The following is a 22,072-nucleotide window of genomic DNA, read 5'->3' as shown; positions in this document are numbered from 1 at the left end:
CCAAAACTTTTGTGGGAGCAATGCGTCTTTCAAGGCATAATTTCATTATTTCTCGACATTTAGATACTGTTCTTTCTGCCTGACGTAGCATATGTTATTGTAGTAGTAGAATTACCTTGTGTGCCAAGGTCACCGACTACAGCTGTAGGGGAATACTTGTTGGGCTTGTGTTAATTTTCGTTATTCAGGGTGGTTTTAATACAAATAAAATCATTATAGGCCAAGAAAGATTCCAGTAAGGTCATGGCGATTCTCACTGGAATTTTTTATATACACTGATAAGAACGCTATAGTGGCGGACTAAAATGTTGTCTAAGATTGATCTTCTAGCATGTCACCAGCGTTCTTATTGGCGCATGCATGGTTGTCTGCACGGCTAGCCATTAATGCGTCACAATGCGTTTTGGTGAGTAACCCCGCCCCCATCTCATGCCGGGCCTGTGCCGCAAAATTTGGCGTTATTTTTGAAAAGCATCCGTCAGCAGCACATTCTTCTAAGAATCCCATTTGTGGGAAGTTATGCGTGGCCTTCTTGTGCAAATGTTTTTGCTGCATTTGCGTTGGTTTGGAAAGTAATGCAAGTTCTAAACGCACTGAACTATCGGTGGTTTCAAACACCAAACACAAAACACCAATCTTTGGGGAGGGGGGTTTAAACTTGGCAAAGAAAAACGCAATCGTTCTAATTAAGAGAAGATTGCTCCCCTTTCTCTCATTGGATTGTGAATGCAGATTGCGAAGATTACAAGAAGGCGGTGATATTTTTTTCACGTTTTGCTTTTTTCTGTGAAAGTAAAATGAACGATGTATGTTCTGTGTTGTAATTGAAATTCTAATTGCGAAGCAACAAGAGCACCATTTTCGTGATTTTTGCCGACATTTTTGGTGCAAATGTATCTCATTTCGTTGGAGGATTATTAGCCTACGTACGAATACGATTAAATTATCATAAGCTAGGACTCTATCTGTGTCATGAGTATTCAACGTAATGCGACGAATTCAAATTCAAATAAAATTTGAATAATAATATAGGATAATAACGTCTTCCCAATCTTTTACTTGTGCAGATTTAGTTAGGTTTTTGTGGATTTGCTCCTGGAAATTGAAGATGTCGGACCCATCAGCAAATAGAAGGGAAAGTAGTGCAAGGTTGAAGAGAAATGTCACAAAATTTGCGTTTCGAGGGCGGGAAAAGGTTCGTTTATTATAAAAAGAGTATTTTTTGAGATGTCTGAGTTAAATAACATTGTCCCAACAAATCACATGTACAAGCATAACATAGATGTACAAAATCAAGAATCAAGAAATTTAACTCCTAGTCTGAGTTTACAGTTGTACCCATTTAAAATATTGATTACCTCAGTTTCTTTATGGTGATGAATATCTTTTGTAATAATAGCAAACAAATAAATGTCACGTATATTTAAAATAAATGCCCTTTCTGTCAAGTTATTATCGAAAACCTTGTTGATCCTTATTTACACAGAATTATGTCAGTGCAGCTAGCCACATATCTTGTTTATTCACAAATGTATTAAACATTTTCATTTGCGTATATTTATGTTACGCATTATTTCATGCAATCTCTCATATATCTCGAATTACACAAATATATAAATATAATTTCGTAAATACAGATGCTGAGGTCTTTTGGTCGTGGGGAAGAAACAAAAGATGAAATCATCGATAATTATGTTTACCTCGTGACAAAACAACAGGTCAGTTCATTTCATTGTTTTGTCCATGTGGTTATGTATAAAATTATACAACACCAAATATTAACATATCTCGTAGCAACAGAAAATCCCAAACAGAACTGGCCTTAAAACATTTTTGTTGTTTAAAATTCAAATAAAAGAATATCCAACAAAACAATCCCATAAAAATATTAAACAGCCCTTGGTGTTGTGTTAGTATTCACCATACAATAGTTTACCATAATTTCTTATTTTAGCTTCACTATTTAGGCCACAAACCAGAATAAAAGTTAACTTTGTTTAACCTTCTGTTTATATTCTGTTGGGAATACTTGTATGAAAGCCAGCTTATAAATATTCATGGCCATCTCATTCGTCCAAGTATTGTTTTAAGGTTGAATTATTAATAACCTGTCAGGTAGATTCACATACAAAGTTGTGTGAAAGTCCACCAACCAAAAATCATTGGCTTCACCTTCTTTAAACAACTTGTTACATTTGCCAATCAACTAAATCATTATCTTGTTCTGGGGTCTATTGTTGATTGTTATTATTAATTTATATTCAGAAAGTTGGTTTGTGGTCATGTAACTTTGATAGTTGTTCATTCAGGATGTGATTGTTGTCTTTTGACATATATTGAACTGTAACTTATCAAAGAAACATAAGCAGATCTGATACTACTTAATATGTGTCCGATATAGTGTGTGTAGTGGACCAACTTTATCACCAAAAGTGTTTGTTTGCTAACATGCTGCACCCAGCGCTGCTTGTATGCTTGTCAATTATTAGCCGGCATGCAACTGGAATGCATCATGCTACCAATGCCGAACTGTCAATATTACTTTATCTCTGCATTCCACCAACTTGTTTGGCAACTCTTGATAATTCTGTACATGGCTGGATATTCTGCAAACATTTCATAAGTTATTGCGCAATCTCTGCTCATTTTTGTTATTTTTTTCATTTTCATTACAAATATTTTTAATAAATTTTGTGAATTTGTTTCGATTTTGCTTTAAACTGAAGTCAGTTTTCCGGTATTTTTGTGTTGATAGAAAAGATGTTGGTATTTTTCCAAGTCCCCACCAACCTTAACCATATAAAATATCAATAATTTGTTGCCACATTATGTTGGCAGAATGTTTTGTAACCCAACAATGTTGGTTAAACATGGCAGTAGATTGTGGCTCAGCTGCGGTTTTGAAACTGAAATCTGTTGCTGTTAGTTGAACCATGCTTCTTTTCAACTCTTCACATCCTTTTTATTGTCGCCATAGTTTCAAGTTACCAATCCTCCAATCCTCCATTGTGTTGTTAATTAAACTGGGATCATGTTTTGATGGTGATTGCTTCTCAATACCAGTGTGTTTGTGTGTGTAGACAATCTTACCCCTTGTATTTTGTTGTGTACATTGGGGGGGATATCATTGCATAGACTTATTTTGCAATTTTCAAATACAGTCAGTTTTCAATTTGTGTCCAAAACACTCTTTTTGATAAATTTTGTGAATTTATTTGCATTTACATTCCACTTAATATAGTTTCACTAACATGGTGTTTGTGGACCAAGAAGGTGTGGTTTTGTCATGTTCACTCCCTCCTATTTTCATAAAACTTTTGTCACTTCCACCCCAACCACTAAATGGTCGGGGGGCTTCCTTTTGTCAACATAGAAATGTCAACAATGCTGTTTTGTGTCACGCAATGTGGATTGTCAACAATTACGTCATCTTCAACCAACGTAAATCATTTATATTTCCTCGATGAGCATTTGATGAATATTAAAATACTTGAGTCGTTGCCACAAAACAAATTGTTCCACTTCATGTGTAATAAACTCCTAATGCTCTTACCAACCATTATTATGTAACACAGTCAACAATACCAATTATTATGTAACACAGTCAACAATACCAACCATTATTATGTAACACAGTCAACGATACCAACCATTATTATGTAACACAGTCAACGATACCACAGCTTTCAATTAAAGTAAATTTTTTTTTTAGGTTCAATTTCAGAAGTTCCAGCATGACATGAAAAGATATCTGCAATCAATTATAGGTAGAAAAAATAAGAATTGTTTCTTATATCAATAAGTTTGGTATAGACGATTTTGTTGGAAACTTTGCTAATTTGTTAATTATTCACACCAGTGGCTTTCAACCTTTTAAGTGCAAAACCTTATGTTTGCAAGGAGCCACATGAAAACAACACAAGTTAAAAAAACAAACCTTAGCAACATAAACATGACAAATTCACTCATAGCATGGGCTGTTATTAGATAAATAGGTTGATTATATTTTCAGAATGGTTTGCCAAGAGCCGCAAAAACATAATTTAAAGCTTCTTGCAGCTCCAAGAGCCATGTTTCGATAATCACATTTGTGAATTACCACCTTTTTTTATTTCAGTGATGAAAATGGCGGCAGCTGATTTCTATGCTTCGTTGGGTGAAATATATGAGGATGATTGGATGGGAAAAGACATGGTTGGAACTCTTGCAAAAGTATTTAATCCTCTTTATATTCACTGTCTCAAGGGTCATTGATTTTTATCAAGATTACCTGCTTGAAAATTATCTCATTATTTTTTAAAGCAAAAAGTTGTGAACATTTTTTGCAAGAAAACATTTTATCTTTAACGTGAAGTTTTAGATTCTTAATGTAGTCAAATTATTTTACTGGGAAGTTTTCGTGCAATATAACGAAATAGTTTCTGCAAACTGCTCCAAAAATAATTCGCCTCAAACCCTTGGATATTTTTAAGAATTTACCAAAGTTCACACAGAGAGGAAATTCCTCACGTGTTGTTCCAACCTCAGCTCGATTCTTACCTTGTAAATATTTTTGGTTCCAGGCCACCGATCTTCTATACACAGACCTTCACGCTCGACTGAACACAGAGGTCATCACAGTTTTGCAAGACCATCTTAATCAGGTTTGACAACCTTTACATGTTAACATTTATTTGAATTATTAACTGGGTTCGATGGACATACATAGACACAAATTGATGAAATAAGTTTTGATTTGTGATGTCATCAGTAAACAATTGTGATGTCACAATTCCTTAAACATTTTAACGGTTTATATTTTTGTGTATTTTAATTAGAATTACTTTGAGATATTTAAATTTCTTATTATGGAATTTATTTTTTCAAACTTAAGTAAGATTTCATTTGGAAGTGAAAGTGATTTCTATGTTCAGTGCAATGAGATGAAAGTGAAAGTGAACAAGCGTGGTCGGAAACTTGTTGATTTTGACGCTTCACGTCGAGCTCTCGCAGGTTTACAAACTGCGAAGAAACTCGAGGAATCGAAACTGGGCAAGGTTCGAAAAATCTCAATTTCACGAATCAAATAAAACCACATTTAAGACTATTTGAATTACTTATTCATGTGTTTTTTTTTTCCTGTAATTTAAAAGATAGTTTCCTTTCATAATTTCTGGTAGGCTCAAGATCATGTGACCCAAGCCCACGACACGTACGAAACACTTAACTCTCAACTCCACGATGATCTTCCCGATCTTTATGACTCAAGAGTTACTTTGTGCACAGATCTGATCAGTAACATCTCAACGGCAGAGAAAGCTTTCTATGATGAACTTTCTGATGTAAGTTTCCGGGTTAATTCTGCAGATTAACTTGAAACCCAGGTCTGTTTGTAAGCATGGATGGTGAAGAAATATTACTTTTGTTGGTAGGAGTTTAATTGAATTTTCATCTTAACTGGGGCACTGAGATACACAATCTCCATTCCCCCCATGCATCTTGTTGTCATAAACTGAAGTTTGTGCACTGAAATATTCAAACAGAATTTGTTTTTTATTTGCTTCCATAAATGTTGCTCTTGGTAATAAGATTTCTATTTTTTGCAGGTTCGGACGAAGATGAAACACGTTGTGACAAACGTTCGCGATGCTTTCGATAACGGGGAATACAGAATTCAACGGCTTCATTCACCAATGTAAGCCACTGTTTACTGTGACATGATGAAGACGTATTTATTTTAAAATATTTAGCATTTAATTTTGGAAGTTTTTTATAGCGGTAACTCTGAATGAATGTGTTTAACGTTTAGGAGAAATGAACATTCACCCAAACTTCCTGAACCTTCCACCCTCCCAGCTGATGAGGTCACAGGTCAAAGGTCAAGAGGTCACTCGGAAAGGTCATCTGGAGATCGTAGACACAGTGGCTCGCCCCACAAACACAACAGGTGTGTGTGTGTGTGTGTGTGGTAAATTACAGCTTTGGTCAAATGGAAAATATGATGAAGTCAGTTACATCTCAGCATGCATTGTTTGCACTTTCTGAGTATGGCTGTGGAAATCCCTTCCTAATGTCACCTGACCAGCTGTAGAATTGTATCCACCAGTGTAACTTGACCACAGTATGCTTACTCCAATCACTGAGCTCCTGTAGCTCATCGGTAGAGCAGAGGGTCGTGGGTTCAAACCTAAGCCACTGTGCATTAACACCTACCGTGTTGTCATGTAGTTCACATAGAAGTAGTAAACACGATGATTCGTCGAGGAGGAAAAGAAGTTCTTCCAACAGATCAGATCACGATGCGTCGTAAGTTGAATTTTATCCATGGTATCTTTTAACCCAATGCTATTTCAGTTTGACCAACTCCTAATTTCTGTGTATTTTGTAGAATATTGTTGCCATGGTTGCTTGTTTTTCATTATATTAATTTCATGAAACTCAGAACTCACCAGTACGTGAACATACAAGTTGGACAACAATCTGATCATGTGACCAACGGACCTGACCAATCAGAAGAAATGAAAACTGGGAAAACACCAGAACCAGTCCAAGAGGTATTAACTCGATATTTGCATGAGTTTGATCAGTTGACGTTTAGTTGATATTTGTAGTTTTTTTAGCTTTCTTAGATTTCTTTTGTAGTCGTTGTCTGTGATTCTAACGAGAGTTACCAAGAAAATAATTTGCAGCAAAACATAAACTTGGGTGTACTAAACACTAAACACCACTGACGTGTGATTCATTTGTTTTGTGCTGCCCTCTAGTGTGCATGATGTAAAGCACTCGAAAGTTTGTTTTTTGTTATTTTGTGTCTGCATGCATCTTGTGTTAGGCAGAGAAAGTTAGAAAACCTGAACCTCAGACAAAAAGTTTGGTTGCGGAGAAACCGCGACCTTCACCAAGGTTGAAAGTACGCGATGTTCCACATGACCGGGCATCCACTTCAACCAATGAGAGCACAGAAGGAGCTCCTCACCCACGTCCACGAACCATGACTCTACCAGATTCCTCAGAGCAAAGCGAAATGCAAAACCAAGCCAAGAAAAAATCAAAAACTTTAGATAAAAAGACGCAAGAGGTTCGTAAAAATGCTGACGTCGCTCACAATTTCATGACATGGCGCTTTTCATTCACACATGAATTGTTTTAAAGTAACCTCCAGTCACTAACAACTCGCTTCTGTTACAACAACCCCACATAAACATCCAGCTTCTGTCTCACTAAACATAGATTGAAACATAAAAAACCCACTGTTATTTGGCTTTTACATTAAGTTTGTGAACAATTTAAGTTCCTATATATTAATTCCCTACACCTTGATATTTTGGTGTTCTCTGAACAACCGAGACCAATGTACAAATGGGGTTTCCATTAAACAGAAAATATGAGTTTTGAATTGTGTCTGCTGCTTTGCTTCACAAACAACTTTAAACTTTTGTTTGGTCGTAATTCTCATTCAATAACTTTCCACGTAAGGATCCGGTTAAAAGGAAATCTCTCCTCACTTTCACTGGATTGGACAAACTCTTCACAAAATCACCCAAGCGGAAAACTCCTTCGGAATCAACAGAAGAAAAAAACAAAGGGGGATTTTTCGGATTAAAAGCGAAAGAAGGAAAATCAACGACGAAAGAAGCCCCAAAAGCTCACAGAAACCCCCCATCCATCCCCCCCTCCAGCCCCCAAACCCCCTCTGACCCCCAAACTTCCTCTGTCCCCGTGTTCCAGAAAGTTCAGGCCCCTGATTTCAAACAAGCAGATGACGATTCTCCCACATCAGAAGTCGATCACTCACAAAACTTTGATCCGGTTCCACAGTTTCAGTCAGCAGGTGGCGCTACGGAGCACCAGAATTATGTTAACATGGAATTGAAATCAGAACGCGATGATGGGTCGGAATCTGCAGTATATGAAAACGTTAACAACGGTGGAGTGAGTGACGACGTTGCGAGCAGCGTTAGCAACTTGTACGAAGATGTTGAGGTTCCTGACGATGTCATTTCGACTGATGATGATGTCATAAACCATGATTCTTCTAAGCATGATGATGTCATAAAGGATGTAAGTTTAAGTGCCGGTTCGAGTATATCGAGACAATCAACTCCATTCGGATCCGAAGAAAATGTTTTTCATGAAAACAGGGGAATTTCTTCCGTTGTCGACGGCAATGGTGAAGGTTTTAATTCCATGCAGAGATTCAACGATGATTTTGCAGATTTTGGAAATTTTATTGAATCTTCCCATAATGAGGCGGAGGTTGGTTTGGTCGGGAGAAATTCACCACAACTGGTTGATGAAATACCAGATAGTGGTTCAAACTTTAACCAGAGGAAGACCAACAAATTGACGAGTGGGAAAGATCATGACATCACTGATGAACAAACTTCCAACCTTCATCAAGATGTTGATTTTAGCCATCAATTTGAAGAAGAAGATCCGTATGAGTTTGCTCGAAACATCGTTCCACTCAACACAAATGAAACCAACAATGATGATGTCATCACTGGTAATGTTGCTGCTGAGCCTAAATCTCATGATGTCATCAGTAATGATGTCACCTCTTCCAATGACATATCTTTCCATGCCAACAATGACATCACTAATTCTTTTAGCCAACATGAAATAAATGGTGGCCATGATGTCATCCTTGGTGATGCAACTGATAATAATGACAGTTCTGGCCATGATGTCATCAGTGATTACGTGGATACTGCACAGAAAAAAAAGCTGACTGTGGATGTTGATGACATCATTAATGTTGAAGAAAATCTAATTGTGACATCACAATCCTCTACTAGTGATGATTCAATGGAGGTAGAATTAATAACTAAAATACAAAGCAATCAAGATCTAATTCTGCAGTGATTTTTGGAATTTGGATGTGAAGAATATTTTCCTGATGTGTTTTTTTATAATTATTTTAAATTTACAAACATGTTCACATTTCATAAATATATTATTTTCATTCACTCTCATGCAGGTTTAAAAAACTATCATATGGGTTTGTGATGATATTTGTTTATTTTTCCCTCCTTTGTCAGCAATGTATGAATTTTATATGTAATTATCCCAACATAATTTATTGATTGCAATTTGATGGTGAGAATTTCCACAATTTATCATTCTGAAAAGTTTATCATGTTTCACTGTTGGTTTGAACTTTCAAGTTAACATTAATAATCTCTGCATAATTATTACAATGTTTTTGTATCAACAGATTCCCAACGAAATTTTTGTGTTAATGTTTTTTTTTCACAGGTTTTGATTCCTCAATGCATGATTTTTGTTTGCATGAAAATTAACCAAAAACCTTCTTTAATATTATTGAGATATTACCCAGGATTAAATCTTCGTTAAATTTTGAATTTCCATTAAACAGATTCTTGAAGAACCACAGCAAATGAATGGGGGATCCCCCGTGTATGATACTGTTCCATCAGAGATTGAAGAGAAAATCCCTGAAAAAGGTTTTTGGAAAAATTTTGCTTGTTCTCGTAAATAATAACTGTGGGATAAATGTAAAAACAAAACAGTTCAGTGGTTGACCTGTGGTACTTTTCCACGATGCAGAAGTGAAATTTGCAAGCAATATTTATCTGAAAAACCAAACATTTCAAAATGTAGGGCTTTGAAGAGTTTAAGAAATCCAAATATGATTTTTTCCACAGAAACAAAACCAGAGGTGAAAGTTCTGGAGAAGAATGCGGAGAATGTGATCCTCCCCCCTCATTATTTGTACACGGTAAGTTCACCTGTTCACAAACTCCATCAAGACTTATTTATACCTCACTTGAAAATTAACTAGAAACCTTAGAACCTTCTGGCAAACAGCTGATTTGTTGAAACTGACATTTTGATTTGTTTGCTGACCTTGTTGAAAACAATAAATATTAGTGGAAAATTTAGTTGGAAACCTGTTGTCTCCATGGCTAACGGAGACTCAGTAACAGATTTAGCACAAAATATGACAGACGACTCAGGATTACTTAATATTTTGTACTACTGCTATATTTGTTATAATTCAGGTGCAAGCTCAGTATCAATACCAGGGGGCAGATGAAGATGAACTAACGTTTGGGAAGGGGGATATTATTTACGTCGTGGAGTTTCCCGACCCAGATGAACAGGTTTGTTTGATTTCTATTGTGACTCGCTAATAATTTGGTGAAACTTAAGCCAGCGTTAAATTGATTCCAATACAAAATTACATCTGGTTGATGAACAACTGACGTAGTTATTGTGTTTCCGTGTTTCAACATGGTTCATCAATTCAGACTATTTATTAGCATTTAAACATTTCAGCAGTGAAATCTGGGCCACATTCACATAAAAGATTTCTGAAATTAAGTTTTCTGTTAACTCCCTCCCCCCAAAAAAAATCCATCAAACGATCGAATATTTGAAATATTTTCCCAGGATGATGGGTGGCAGATGGGGATTCCCCGATCGTCGTGGGAGGACACCGGGTCCACTTCCGCTATGGGGGTTTTCCCTGAAAACTTCACCAAGAAGGTGTGAGTGAAGCGACATCCGGTGGCTACTTCGTCGTGAATGAAATAAATGGATTTTCACAGATTTCTTGCCTTGGAATAGTTTGGTTAATGTGATTAATTTTTTGCCTAAGTTGCATCACTCACCATTTTTTTTGAAATTAACAAAAGACCACAAAGTTAAGCAAATACTTTGACATTGTGATGGTAATTATTTTGATTTTTTGCGAAAGTGTTGTTGCATTTGTAGTTGTTTTACATAATTTACCAAAAACATGTTGATTGCAACTTTAAATAAACTAAACTATAAGTTTATTAAACCCTCAAAACATTATGTTTAATGTATCTTTGTACTTTCAAACCCAAAAGTGGAAATTATCATTTTGTATTTCTGTTTTGATAAATCATGAAATACTTGGTGTTTTTTATTCTGCAATGTTTGCAGATAAGATTTTTTTTGAAATCCTGTAATCATAAAAATGAAGCAGAATTTTATTGGGCCATGAGGATTTGCCATTGCCTTAAATAATATTGTGGTTTGTGTTTTTTGCAGCTTTTATGCATTCGCTTTTTAACTAACGTACTTTTGCGTCCAACAATTTTGTGTCACAATAACTTTTTCTTGTGTGTGGTTGCAATTGATAAATGTTGTGGAAATCGTCTTTATTTGGGTGCAATTCATGGCTTTCCAACCAAACTTCAATCAATAGAAAAACGGGAATATTTTTACAGAAAATTACTTATTCACAAAACTTCTTCATCTTCTGCTGCAGTTTAAAGTTTTCTTGCCAAATATTCAAACTCTACATGTTACAAAATTTGGACGGTGCCATTCGACCTAGCATTTTTTTACCTGTCTTCTCGCAACAATATTTGTAAATATAGAAATGGTGCGCTTTTAACAAATTCAACCCTGTGTGTTTTCAGTATTCAAATCACGTGATATTACACTTAATGTACAAACCCCCCCCCTATTGTTGCGATTGTTTCGTGTATATGACGTCATCAATTGTATATGATTTGCAATCTTACTAATACAAACGTCCACTATCTCATATACAGGATTCTTATATAGTGACTGTTACGTCAAAGCATAGTATGGTGACGTAATACTCGCTTGGCAACGACATTAGTAGGGTTGCATTTGTGGCCACGCACTGTCGCTATTGAGTTACGTACTATCCTGTTTACAACGCTGTGTTTCTCTGGAAAAGAGTTTATTGGTCGGGAAATTCTCGAAAACCTGAGTTAATTATGTGTAACAATGCAATGGGTCAAGCATGGGCGCCAGTGTTTTGGTTGAATGAACGCAGATGAACAGGCTGTTGCCAGGGCGATTTTCAGCGTGTTTGGGGCAGTTTTACTTTGGTTTTCAGGCAGTAAATTGGTAGAGGGTGCTGTTGTACATGTAGCTGAAAAACTACCCAAATATTGAGGTTGATTTTGTGAAAAAATGAATCACAGAAAGTATGGTCAGTTTGTGATTTTCTGTTAGTTTATCGAAAGCTCAATTTTCAAAATTTAATTGTGAGATACGGCCTGAATGCGTTTTCCCGCCTAATTTCATAGAAGCAGCCAAGCGTGGAATAACTGTGTGGTAAGATTTCTTCGTCTGCTTCAGTGACGTAACAAACCGTGTATTTGTTTATTTGTTTCGTCACAAGGGATACAAAATACTGCAGCAAAAATAAGTTGAAACAAATCAGACACAAAATTTCGATTGTTGTTGCAACAATGGCACGATTGTGCGTCAATCATGGTGATTGTAGGTAAAGAGGCCACGATAAAGAAAAGCACTGTGGAAATTTGAACAAATTAAATAACCGCACGGTGGCGCCGAAGAACAATCGCAGGCTGAATGGGAAAAAAATTTCAACCAACGTAATTTGGTCATGGATGGGTGATCTTCAACTAGCTTCGACCGGTCGCGCACTAAAAAAAATATAAATTTAAAATAATCTTAAATTTTGTTTTCTGGCCGATGGAAATTTGACTCAACTTCCTTTAACAAAACTTTATAAAAATCCACACACGATTGTATGGCTTAAGAACATACTTGTATAAAATTTCTTTGATGTCACACGTCACAATCCAATTTGTGATGTCACGAACTTCTTTGTTTCCCCAGATCACGTGTCTGGCGACCTCCCCAAAGGTTGTGTTGAGAACCGCGAGTTCTTTTAGCGGTCGCTCCCTTGTTCCGTCATAAGCGGACATGAACCTGCACAAAATCAACTGTTACGTCACAATGTTCAACCCTCACGTCTTTACCGTGGTTTTACAACTTCAGAAAAATGGAATTAACTCGAAAGCGCCCTACGCAATCAATAATGACGTCATGGAATACCTGGTGTACAAGTGCATGACGTAACTTTTGCTCCAATCCATGAGGTCATAATAGAGAAGGTTAAGCTCCCCCCAGTTCGGTCGACAGAATGTGTTTGACTCGATGTGAATCGTTTTGGGGAAATATTTCCAAATCCCCCACGGAACAAGGACAGAGTTGTGACCCCAACTGTTACAAAGTTTTTATTTTTAATTTCATTCATAAGAATTAGGAAGCAGAAATTAACGGTCAGTGGCATCGACAGAATTATGCGATGCGTTTTGTCATGAATGCGGCATCTTTAGTTGAAAGTACGTCTACTAAAGTTTCAATAAAATTGGTTAGTTAATGGTAGGAACGCAATTTATTTAAAACTTGCCTCGAATTCAGACAATAATTTTACCGGATGGTGGACGAAACGCCGGTTTCAATAAATACTTTCGAAACTTAAGTGCCAGAAGAGCAATTCCTATTAATTACTATACCTGGCAGCAAGAATAACACTGTGATATGTTTTACAACTTACATATCGTCCCGGAAATATTTGTATTCCCAGAACCATCGATGAAGGAACCAAGAATTCCTGCTTGCCAGAATTATTCCATTCGCTACAAAAATTAAACAGGAAATTTGTGGTTCGGTAACTTGACACACATCATAAAATGTAAACCACTAAATCACATTGGATTCAAATAAGTTGCAATTCAAGGTCACCGTGACCTTGACGTCGAACTCTCGCGCCACCTACCGACAGCGTCCATGGTTTCTTGGCCCAAAACGATGTCGTAATTCCTAAATGTGTCCAAGTTATTTAGGATGATGCTGTCAGTGTCCATGTACATTCCACCAACCTCCAACATCAGTTGGAGTCGAACGACATCCGCGTGATGTTCCACAACCTGAGAGAAATTGATTGTTTTTTAATAGGATGACAAACAACATTGTCGCGTCGTAATTTAAAGAATTTCATTTCAAAATTTTTTAGTTTTTACAAAAAAAATTACGAATTAAAAAAAAATTTTCCTTTGAAACAAATAACTGATGGAAGATCGCGCGAAGATTTTTTATAGACAACAAAATTGTTGATGACGTCATCACCCCCCCCCCCCCCACCTCGATATCAAGACCCCATATTTTCTCTGGTGGATTCCTCTTCACAATCTTCAACTTTTCTCCCGCGATTTTCCTCAAAGCATCCCAATATTCCCCGTGAGGTTCACAATCCGTGTGGAAGAGAATGACCCGAGGACGTTGATGACGTAGAGCTCCCATCACACTTGAAACAAAAGGATTCGATTCCAGGTTTGTTACGTCACAGTTAAGATCTGTTTGAAATACTTTTACGAGTTTTGTAACTAAAGACTTTCAATTAAAACAGTGAAACACGGTTTAATCTCCCACGAGATAAATAAAATCTCATCTCCCTTACGCCATGTAGTGGTCGACTCTGAACGGGTTGCATGAAAACCATATAAAGTGGACGATGTTTGGGATCTTGAACTTGGTTTGTTTCATTTCGTCCTGAACTTCTGGAATCTGAAAACGAAATATTGTGGAAAGTTATCAACATGTGGTGAGTAACCATACACTGTGTAATAAAGTGTGTTGCAACAGTTGGGATCTTTTTATGTTCTGGCTCCAACCTGCAGGATTTTAGTATTCCCAAGCTTGTCGCATCTGTCACGTTCTTTCGCGACCTCAGCAAAGTTTTCGTCAAAGCTGATCTTTTCGTTGGGAGTTTTCAGGCGGCCAGTCGGGTTTGCTGGAGCGTTTTGCTGCACAAAAATCCAATGTTAAATGCTTCGGTCAGGACCAAAATATATGCACGCTGCATTTTGATGCCGAAATTTGATTTCAGAAACTTTGCGTTTTTGGAAAGATTGTTTGGATCCGAAACGATAATTCTCTCCTAATTATTATTTTATTGTCGACTGGTCTGATACAAACGCAATATTATACTGGTAATCGGGTTTTTGATCAAAAAAACTAACATCCAGTACCAAAATAATTACGAGTTTTAGAAACAAGCACGGGGTGGCTACGTTGACTAAACGCGTTCGAATTATAGACGCGACTTCCTTCGCATAAATCCCGAAATAACAACAAATATTCTCACGTCAAAAGGTTTCACAGTGGGTCTGACTTCACTTTTCTTGGTCGGGTTCGCTTTCAGTTTCATAAATTCCTCCCGTTTTGACTTCTTGTATTTAAAAACCGACATAACCTGGTTTGATGACGAAACTTTCACCCAATTCGAGTCGTTCAATGAAGCAGAGAACGAACAATTTTTTTCCATCGCCGCCAGAAGATCGACCTCGTCATATTGGTAACTGTTATCAGCCAACATTAGAGTCTTCAGGTTGTAAAACACGTTGTGGTCGATGGGTATATGTTGGAAGAAGGTGGAAGTTGACGGGTGTAGGACCACAGGAGTCAGTTTGGTCCAATGATAAACCAAGGTCGTGATCAGGAGTGTAACGCAGAAGGCCAGAACGACCTTAATGCTGGCGAAATGCTTCATCTGGATCTGGACGTTATTCCATTTTTCTATTTCTTTTAATTGAACTTTAACCTGAAAAAATAAAATTTTCGTCATGGTCGAATAAGTTCTGCCACGTCGCAATCGCTTTCCTGGCACCTCTGAATCAGACGTTTCAACAATCGAAATGACGTCACACGCGCAGTAAATCCTAATACAAGAGCTCGTGTGAATTATCTTTCACATTCTGACCATTCAATTTGCTATCAACATTTTTATCACTACGTCACCAAAACATTGAAATGACGTCATGTTTTGCCTTTTACCACAAATTTGACGTCATAAACTTTTACTTCGTGCTGGTAATTACGTCATATAAGCTGCATTGTCAAAAGCTCGCGCCCCAGTTTGTGACGTCACAAAGGAACCTACAGCTAGACGCCGCAAAGAACGAAAATCAATTTAGAAACAATGCGATTCGATAACAACCACGAAACCGCGACAAGAAGAATCGCGAGCGATTGTTAACTCTGATTGTTCTTCAGATTAGTTCTAATTATAAAAACTCGAACGCGCGAGACCACGTCTCTTTTGTTCTAATTACGGAATAAAGAACAACAGATTTTAAATGTTTTTACAAACAGAATAAATTGCCCTTTAATTGACCTTGAAGGAATGAGTTCTGATTTAAAAGACAGTCGATAAAAAATCTCCCCGGTTGAAATTCGCTTGAAAACTTTAAAAATGAAATAATTAAACCAGAATCGAAAAATATCGATTTTCACGAATCGGGAATTACACAAAAAAGCACTCAGATAATTTGCACTTAATCGACATTTACGAAGATACGAAGATTATTGTTTATTCAGGCGTCTTAGCTGCAGAATCCAGTACTAAATCACCTCCAACGTCTGAACCTGAACATTCCCAAACAACTCACTTCGATCCCACGCACTTTGCTGTAAAAACTTTTTCCCATTTTGAAAATCGCGCCCAGACTCGCCAAGCTTAATCCAAACTCAAGAGTTTTAAGAAGTTGTCCATTGTCCGTCACGACATGTTCCATTATTACAAACGCTATATTCACACGTCACAATTGACCGATCGAATCCGGGTTGAATGTTTGCAAACTACCCGGATGTGGTGGAAGTTTTGGTCATTTATCAAAAACCTTATTATTCTAACACGTGGAACATTGTGGGATTATTACGTGTGTGGTGACGTCACCATAGAGATGTCTGCACTGCACTCAGTACAGAAGTTATTTTGACAGTTTGAAACTTCTCGGGCTTTTAACATAAACAGTAGTTTTAGAGCAACACCATAAATTCCTTTGATAATTATTTAGTTTCAAACCACAAGCAATTGTCGTTCACTTTCACGAACACAACAACGATCATTCGATAAATTCATCTTAATGTTCTGCGATGTCATAATCACTTCCGCACAGATATTATCGCATTTTTATTACGTCACAAATGAAACATACGACTCGGACTTAAAGTCATTTGAGGGAAAGGGGGAGATTGTTTATAATAAATTTACTTTCAAATCTACAGGTTCGTCTTCCTGTCGTTTACGGGAAGTTTGTGTTGCCTGGTAGCGTTTGTTTACGTCACAAACCCACCTCAGTGTGATGAGGTTAAGGACAATATCAAAACATCGTCAAATCGACAACAACGACGTTATATTATTTCAACGCACGCCCATGCTACTGCCATGTTAAACCTACATCTGCCATGTTAAACCTGCTTTTGCCGTGTTAAACCTTGCAAGCCTAAACGTACCAAAACTCTACTGCTTTAAACAAAGTGCTTTCAGTCAAACCCAATTTATCCGGCAAAGTTACTTTAGGATCACCATCGGTTTAAAGCTCGCTGGAGGGGGAGATTATTAATGTGTATATTCCATCACGACCGGAAAATATGTATCCAACTCTGTCCTTCCTGACAAACTAAAGATGGATCGTTAGCAAACAGGAAACATCCACGATTAATCAATGAACACCTCATCTGTAACCCAAACGTTAACGTGAAACGAATGAACACCTTTTTTTTAGCAATTAACGCATGCTTATTAAATCGACTTTATGCTGAACCGCTTGGACAGAAATTTTTAAGTTCTGTTCACAATGTAGATGAACATAAGTTTACATAAGTTCAAAACCACATAAATCCCAATATTAATTTAAACAAACAACGCCTTGTTTTTTTTCTGTTGAGAAAGTCAGTCTTAACGTAACCACGCTAGACATAAAAGTACGACGCTATCAACAGCAGCAGCAGCAGTAGTTAACCACAAACATGCATATGAGCAGAGGAAAGTGCTGCCAGCCACTTCCGAATCGTGACATGAGGGTATAAACGACCGTAACTAACCAGAGATATATACGAGCTGTTGTCGGTTTGAACCCAACTTTAACTTAATGCTCGTGTACGGGGTATTTGGAAAAAACACAAATTGCCTAGCATTGGTTCTGAAACCATTATTACAAATTCTTTGATAAACAAGTTGAATTCACAGCAGTCACGTCATATGCGAAGAAAAAAGTTCATGGCTGAAAAGTTTAAACCGACTTTTACAATCCGGCGCAACTTCTTTTGGGCGTTCTAGAACGACACGTTGCTCAACAACAGTAGAATGAAGACAATTAAACTGAGAAAAAATTTACCGCCCTTGGCGTTTTAAATCCTCGGTTTAAATAAACCTTGATAGACAGAGAATGGCTTCAGGAGATGCAACTACGCGGGAAGTTAAACACAAACGTGAAGCCTTGGTTAAATGTTTGTGTTTTTTGTGTTGACTGATTTCAACATGGCGTCCGCGTAAACATTTACTAAAAACCACCAAACGTATTTCACCGGTTTCCACTGAAATACGGCGAAAACCTTGGGCAATCACAGACCATAGACCAAACTGCACAGCCAACTCTGTAAACGGTTGGAACGCTTTTTGATAATCACTAAATGAGGGTTCTCAACCTACGTTATATTTGCTGATGGCTTGGTTCTGATGTTTACATAGTCCATGTATTGGTGGATTTCAAAACCACGTTTCTACAACAACTTTTGTCTGTTCTGACATGAAGTCTCGGTCTGCACTGGTAGATGATTTCTTGGCTGAGCGGCCAGATTTTGACAACAACAACACTAGAAGTGGCCGCAACATACACGAAAACTTCATATCGCAATGCTACGTCATAAGTGGCCAATATGATTCAACGAGCTCAGGGAACTCTTGAAACTAGACCGTTATTACATATCCGCGTCCAAGCTGGGTGGATCCAGGTATGAATATTGCATTACCGAAATCGCTTTGCTCTTTATGACGTGACAAACAGTATTGTAAGGTGATAATTTGACAAAATGAAACATCAAAGTATTGTTTTAGCGGGTACTGTATTTTCCTATTTTAAATAAAAGTTCATTCGTAAATCTAATAAAAATCTTTACCTCCATGCAAAATATTGTGAAGTATGTAAATGAACAAAACAATGTTTGACCCTCAGAAACTTTCAGCAGGTTTTCCGTGACGTAACGACCATGGCTGTGGAAACTTCAGTTCATTAAGATTGTCATGGGACATTGGTGTGAAGCATTATCACAAAACTAAACTCATCCACGCCAGCTCATGAAAAAATTCAACCAACCTTCAACCAATTAATTAACAACTCACAAAACACAGACGATGTCGCCAGCCTTAATTTAGGCCAAATTCACGGCTTGTTTAGGCAGAATTTGAAAGCAACATTTCAGCCATAACGCCTCAAGGTTTCTTGAACAGCTACAAGAAAACAACGTGCGAACGTGGAACGGCCACATTGAGGAAACGAACACACGACAACTACATGATTGATCACAGCAGTTAGTCTGTATATACCACAGCACATGACTGATTTATCAACATAGCCTGTCTCACAACCAAGCATTGACATTCAGGCCGGTTTCAAGCATTCAGTTTAAATATAGATGTCAGCGTCGTACAACTGGTCAAGAACGAGTTAATACAAATCAACTGGTTAAACTGTTCTTCTGGCATAATTAATCATGAACTTTTATTAACCGACGTTTATTTGAATAATTGAAATACAGGATGCCTAGCAGCAGCACCAATGGACTCTAGTTTACAACAAGCTAACTGGCCTTGGTGTTAACCCAACAACTATTCTGCCTGACACAACTTGTCTGCTGGAAATAGGCCTCGCTGAATCTCCCAGCAAATAAAAGCGCCTCAAGGCAAAACGTCTGTCACCATTACAAGAAGTGACAAAGGTTGCCGCGGGAAAGTAGGTTTATCTTTTTCAACGCGGGTCAAACGACATTGGAATCCTTCTGAACCGCAGCTTATCAAATCAACGCCTTTCTGAAGTGGAATCCAACTTTCACCAAACAGTAATTTTGTGATTAAAACATGGGACCAGACAGTATTCTTATTAGTAATTTACTTAACGTGTGCACTTTGTTGTGTTCAACCATAAACCCCCGGGTGGTATCATTGAAGCCGAAAGCGACGTTTCGTTCCAATCCATCGGCTTCAGACGAGCGATCAGACAGACGCAGTTCTAAAAGAAAATCTCCTTGAAGAAAAAATGTTTCGCTGAGTGAATTGAATGTTTATTCAAGCGTAACGAAACTAGTACACGCTTTAATAATCACAGACAACAAACATTGAAAACGAAATTGCAACAACAATTTTGCAGAAACAAGCGTGTGGTTAGTTTAATTTGATTTTATAAAAATTATTGAACAAATCTCAATGCTTAACGCGAAGTTGCTTTATTTTAAATTTGCATGGTGTTCAGTCTAGCGTGAAACAAGTTTCGTTGAAAAGAAAAAGTTTTTGGAATCTAATGTCTTCTTGCCACACTGGAAATCTTGGAAGGAGATTTTTAAAAAACATAAACATAAAAAAACTTATGTTTAAAATATTTATAAACATTGAAAAATCACGCCCTCAGTCCCAAGCAAATATTCGATCAATAAAGAATGCGACGCCTTTTCCCTCGGGGTATGCGCTATTGCGCAGACGCTTTGTCACGAGTCTGGAACTGACTGTTGTACAGCACAGTACAGAGGGAAGCAGCAACCCTGCCAGCTTGTAATTACACCAGCTGAGACTTAAGTGACAAGTTAGGAAAAAGCGATGATTTTGTCAACTTACATCAGTGGACGTCGTAACAAACCGCATTGTGTTCAAATACACAACGATTATTTGCACATTGTTAGGTCCCACCACGTTTTATGTCGTAAAACTTTGTTTTATTTACACAGAAGTTTGAAGTCTAACATTGTACAAGAAAAAAGCGAGGCAGTTAGCTTTTAAGAGATTGCGTTTCTGCTGAGCAAGTGTGGCCTGCTTCAACATCCTCTGCCACCAATTCGTTGCTTAAATCCCATTTTGCACAACAAGCAGTGCCTGTGGTTTGATGTTGTCTAGACAAAATGCACCGACCAATATTTATTTGTTTAATTGCCAAATGAGGCTTAGAAAACTGTTAACTGGTATTGTGGTCATTTGCTAAAAGGTTACGGATGCTGGTGCATATTTCTTAAATGTCCAAGTCATGCTTTAAGCAGAAGTTGAACATGACCTTGAGTTTTCGTCGAATGACCTTGAATTGTAGTGCCAAATTGAGTGCAACCGAGTCCCAAAAAGGAAGTTCTTGCTTGTGCCTACTTCCACAGAAAATTGTTGGTACAGCGGCGCAATTTGCAGCTAACTTGTAATTTCGAGCAACTAATTGACTGAAACATGATTTACTAGAAAGGAAAATCTTTAAGAACACGTATTCGTCTCGCCGTATAACATGGGAAAATCTAATCGGCCTTTATTACGCAAGAAAGGCACCAGAAATGCGAATTTTGTGACGTAACAGACAACAGAATTTCAAATGTTAATTGGTTGTTGTGAATTAGTGTATGAAGCGGGCGAAGGTTTGTGTGTGGTGGAAAATACTTCCACGCTTGAAATCAGTCAGGTCGAAAAACTGATGCAAGTCTGTGTAACATAGAAAGCTGTTCGAACTTTAACGGTCAGATGTAAACAAAGCAAACACCTGTTATTTTTGCCTGTGAATTAAAATGCGACAATTAATTATGCAGGTAATAATCGCTTGTTGTGCTACAAAAGCTTGTATGTGGATAAGTTTTGCGATCTGGCTGTGTACCGGTGTAATAGCATTTCCAGTGTATGACATCTCGTGAGCTTCAAACGGTTTCGAGCACCCTCAACAGCCTGAATAACGGTTAGGTCACAATCTGCTCGGCTCATGCAGCGGAACTTCTCAATAATTCATGTCATGTTGTAGCAGGCGTGCAAGCACGAGTTAGCTGGAAACTCACTTTGTTGTGTATTTATTGTTGCTCTTGGCGCCTCCAAACTCGACGAATTTACATTTAGTTTAAACCAAGCTTGTAACGACAGCATGTGTTGAGGCGGCAGAATTTGTTTCAGAAATGTTGCGCAATTGCGAGGTGGCAAATATCACATTGGTATATTGGTGTCTTGCAGCTAAGCACCAAACTCGTACCTGGGCCAAATCCGGCCCTTCAGGAGTTGAATTACTGAAGTTTGTTTGGATATTTAGAGCACATATTTGTTTTGTTGTTGGTTTACAACTTTTAAACATTGATTTGTTTTGAGTAACAGCTGTGTTGTGTAAACATAAAAACCCTTGCACGTATTCTCCTCTTGCCACATTCTTGTCATAACCCCACAGCGTTCGTGCTTTGAATAACTTCCATACGCATGTGATATTTGCGAAACGTCAATCAAAAAATTGGAAATCAGATGATTAAA

The 22,072-nt window shown here is 37.5% G+C and overlaps 2 protein-coding genes across 4 annotated transcripts; one reads left to right on the top strand and one right to left on the bottom strand.

The window, feature by feature from the left end:
* The first annotated feature begins 1,071 nt into the window (after window positions 1-1,071).
* Window positions 1,072-11,517, top strand: LOC145908040 (myc box-dependent-interacting protein 1-like). Of its 3 annotated transcripts, none has more exons than XM_082995206.1 (16): window positions 1,072-1,195; window positions 1,638-1,718; window positions 3,713-3,767; window positions 4,118-4,212; window positions 4,563-4,643; window positions 4,914-5,036; window positions 5,160-5,321; window positions 5,586-5,674; window positions 5,789-5,926; window positions 6,208-6,285; window positions 6,422-6,533; window positions 6,812-7,057; window positions 9,359-9,446; window positions 9,648-9,721; window positions 10,005-10,106; window positions 10,396-11,517. In XM_082995206.1, exons 1-16 carry the CDS (start codon window positions 1,109-1,111, stop codon window positions 10,495-10,497), a joined length of 1,713 nt encoding a protein of 570 aa, XP_082851332.1. In that variant the 5' UTR covers window positions 1,072-1,108; the 3' UTR covers window positions 10,498-11,517. The 3 variants fall into 3 exon arrangements, with proteins under 3 accessions (XP_082851332.1, XP_082851333.1, XP_082851334.1); XM_082995207.1 differs by having other exon boundaries at window positions 6,422-6,556; window positions 6,826-7,078; XM_082995208.1 differs by lacking the exon at window positions 6,812-7,057.
* Window positions 11,518-12,100: 583 nt separating this feature from the next.
* LOC145908603 (uncharacterized) lies at window positions 12,101-15,363 on the bottom strand. Its single transcript, XM_082995911.1, has 9 exons — window positions 14,912-15,363; window positions 14,439-14,570; window positions 14,225-14,331; window positions 13,909-14,071; window positions 13,544-13,694; window positions 13,322-13,403; window positions 12,817-12,984; window positions 12,526-12,690; window positions 12,101-12,401 (listed from the first exon to the last, which is right to left on the bottom strand). The coding sequence occupies exons 1-9, from the start codon at window positions 15,314-15,316 to the stop codon at window positions 12,377-12,379; spliced, it is 1,398 nt and encodes a 465-aa protein (XP_082852037.1). The 5' UTR covers window positions 15,317-15,363; the 3' UTR covers window positions 12,101-12,376.
* Between the last annotated feature and the right edge of the window lie 6,709 nt (window positions 15,364-22,072).

The sequence above is a fragment of the Ascidia mentula genome, chromosome 7 (assembly GCF_947561715.1).
Source record: "Ascidia mentula chromosome 7, kaAscMent1.1, whole genome shotgun sequence".
Taxonomy (NCBI): domain Eukaryota; kingdom Metazoa; phylum Chordata; class Ascidiacea; order Phlebobranchia; family Ascidiidae; genus Ascidia; species Ascidia mentula.
Note: the sequence above shows the minus strand (reverse complement) of the source record. Positions and strands in the feature narration are given on the sequence as shown.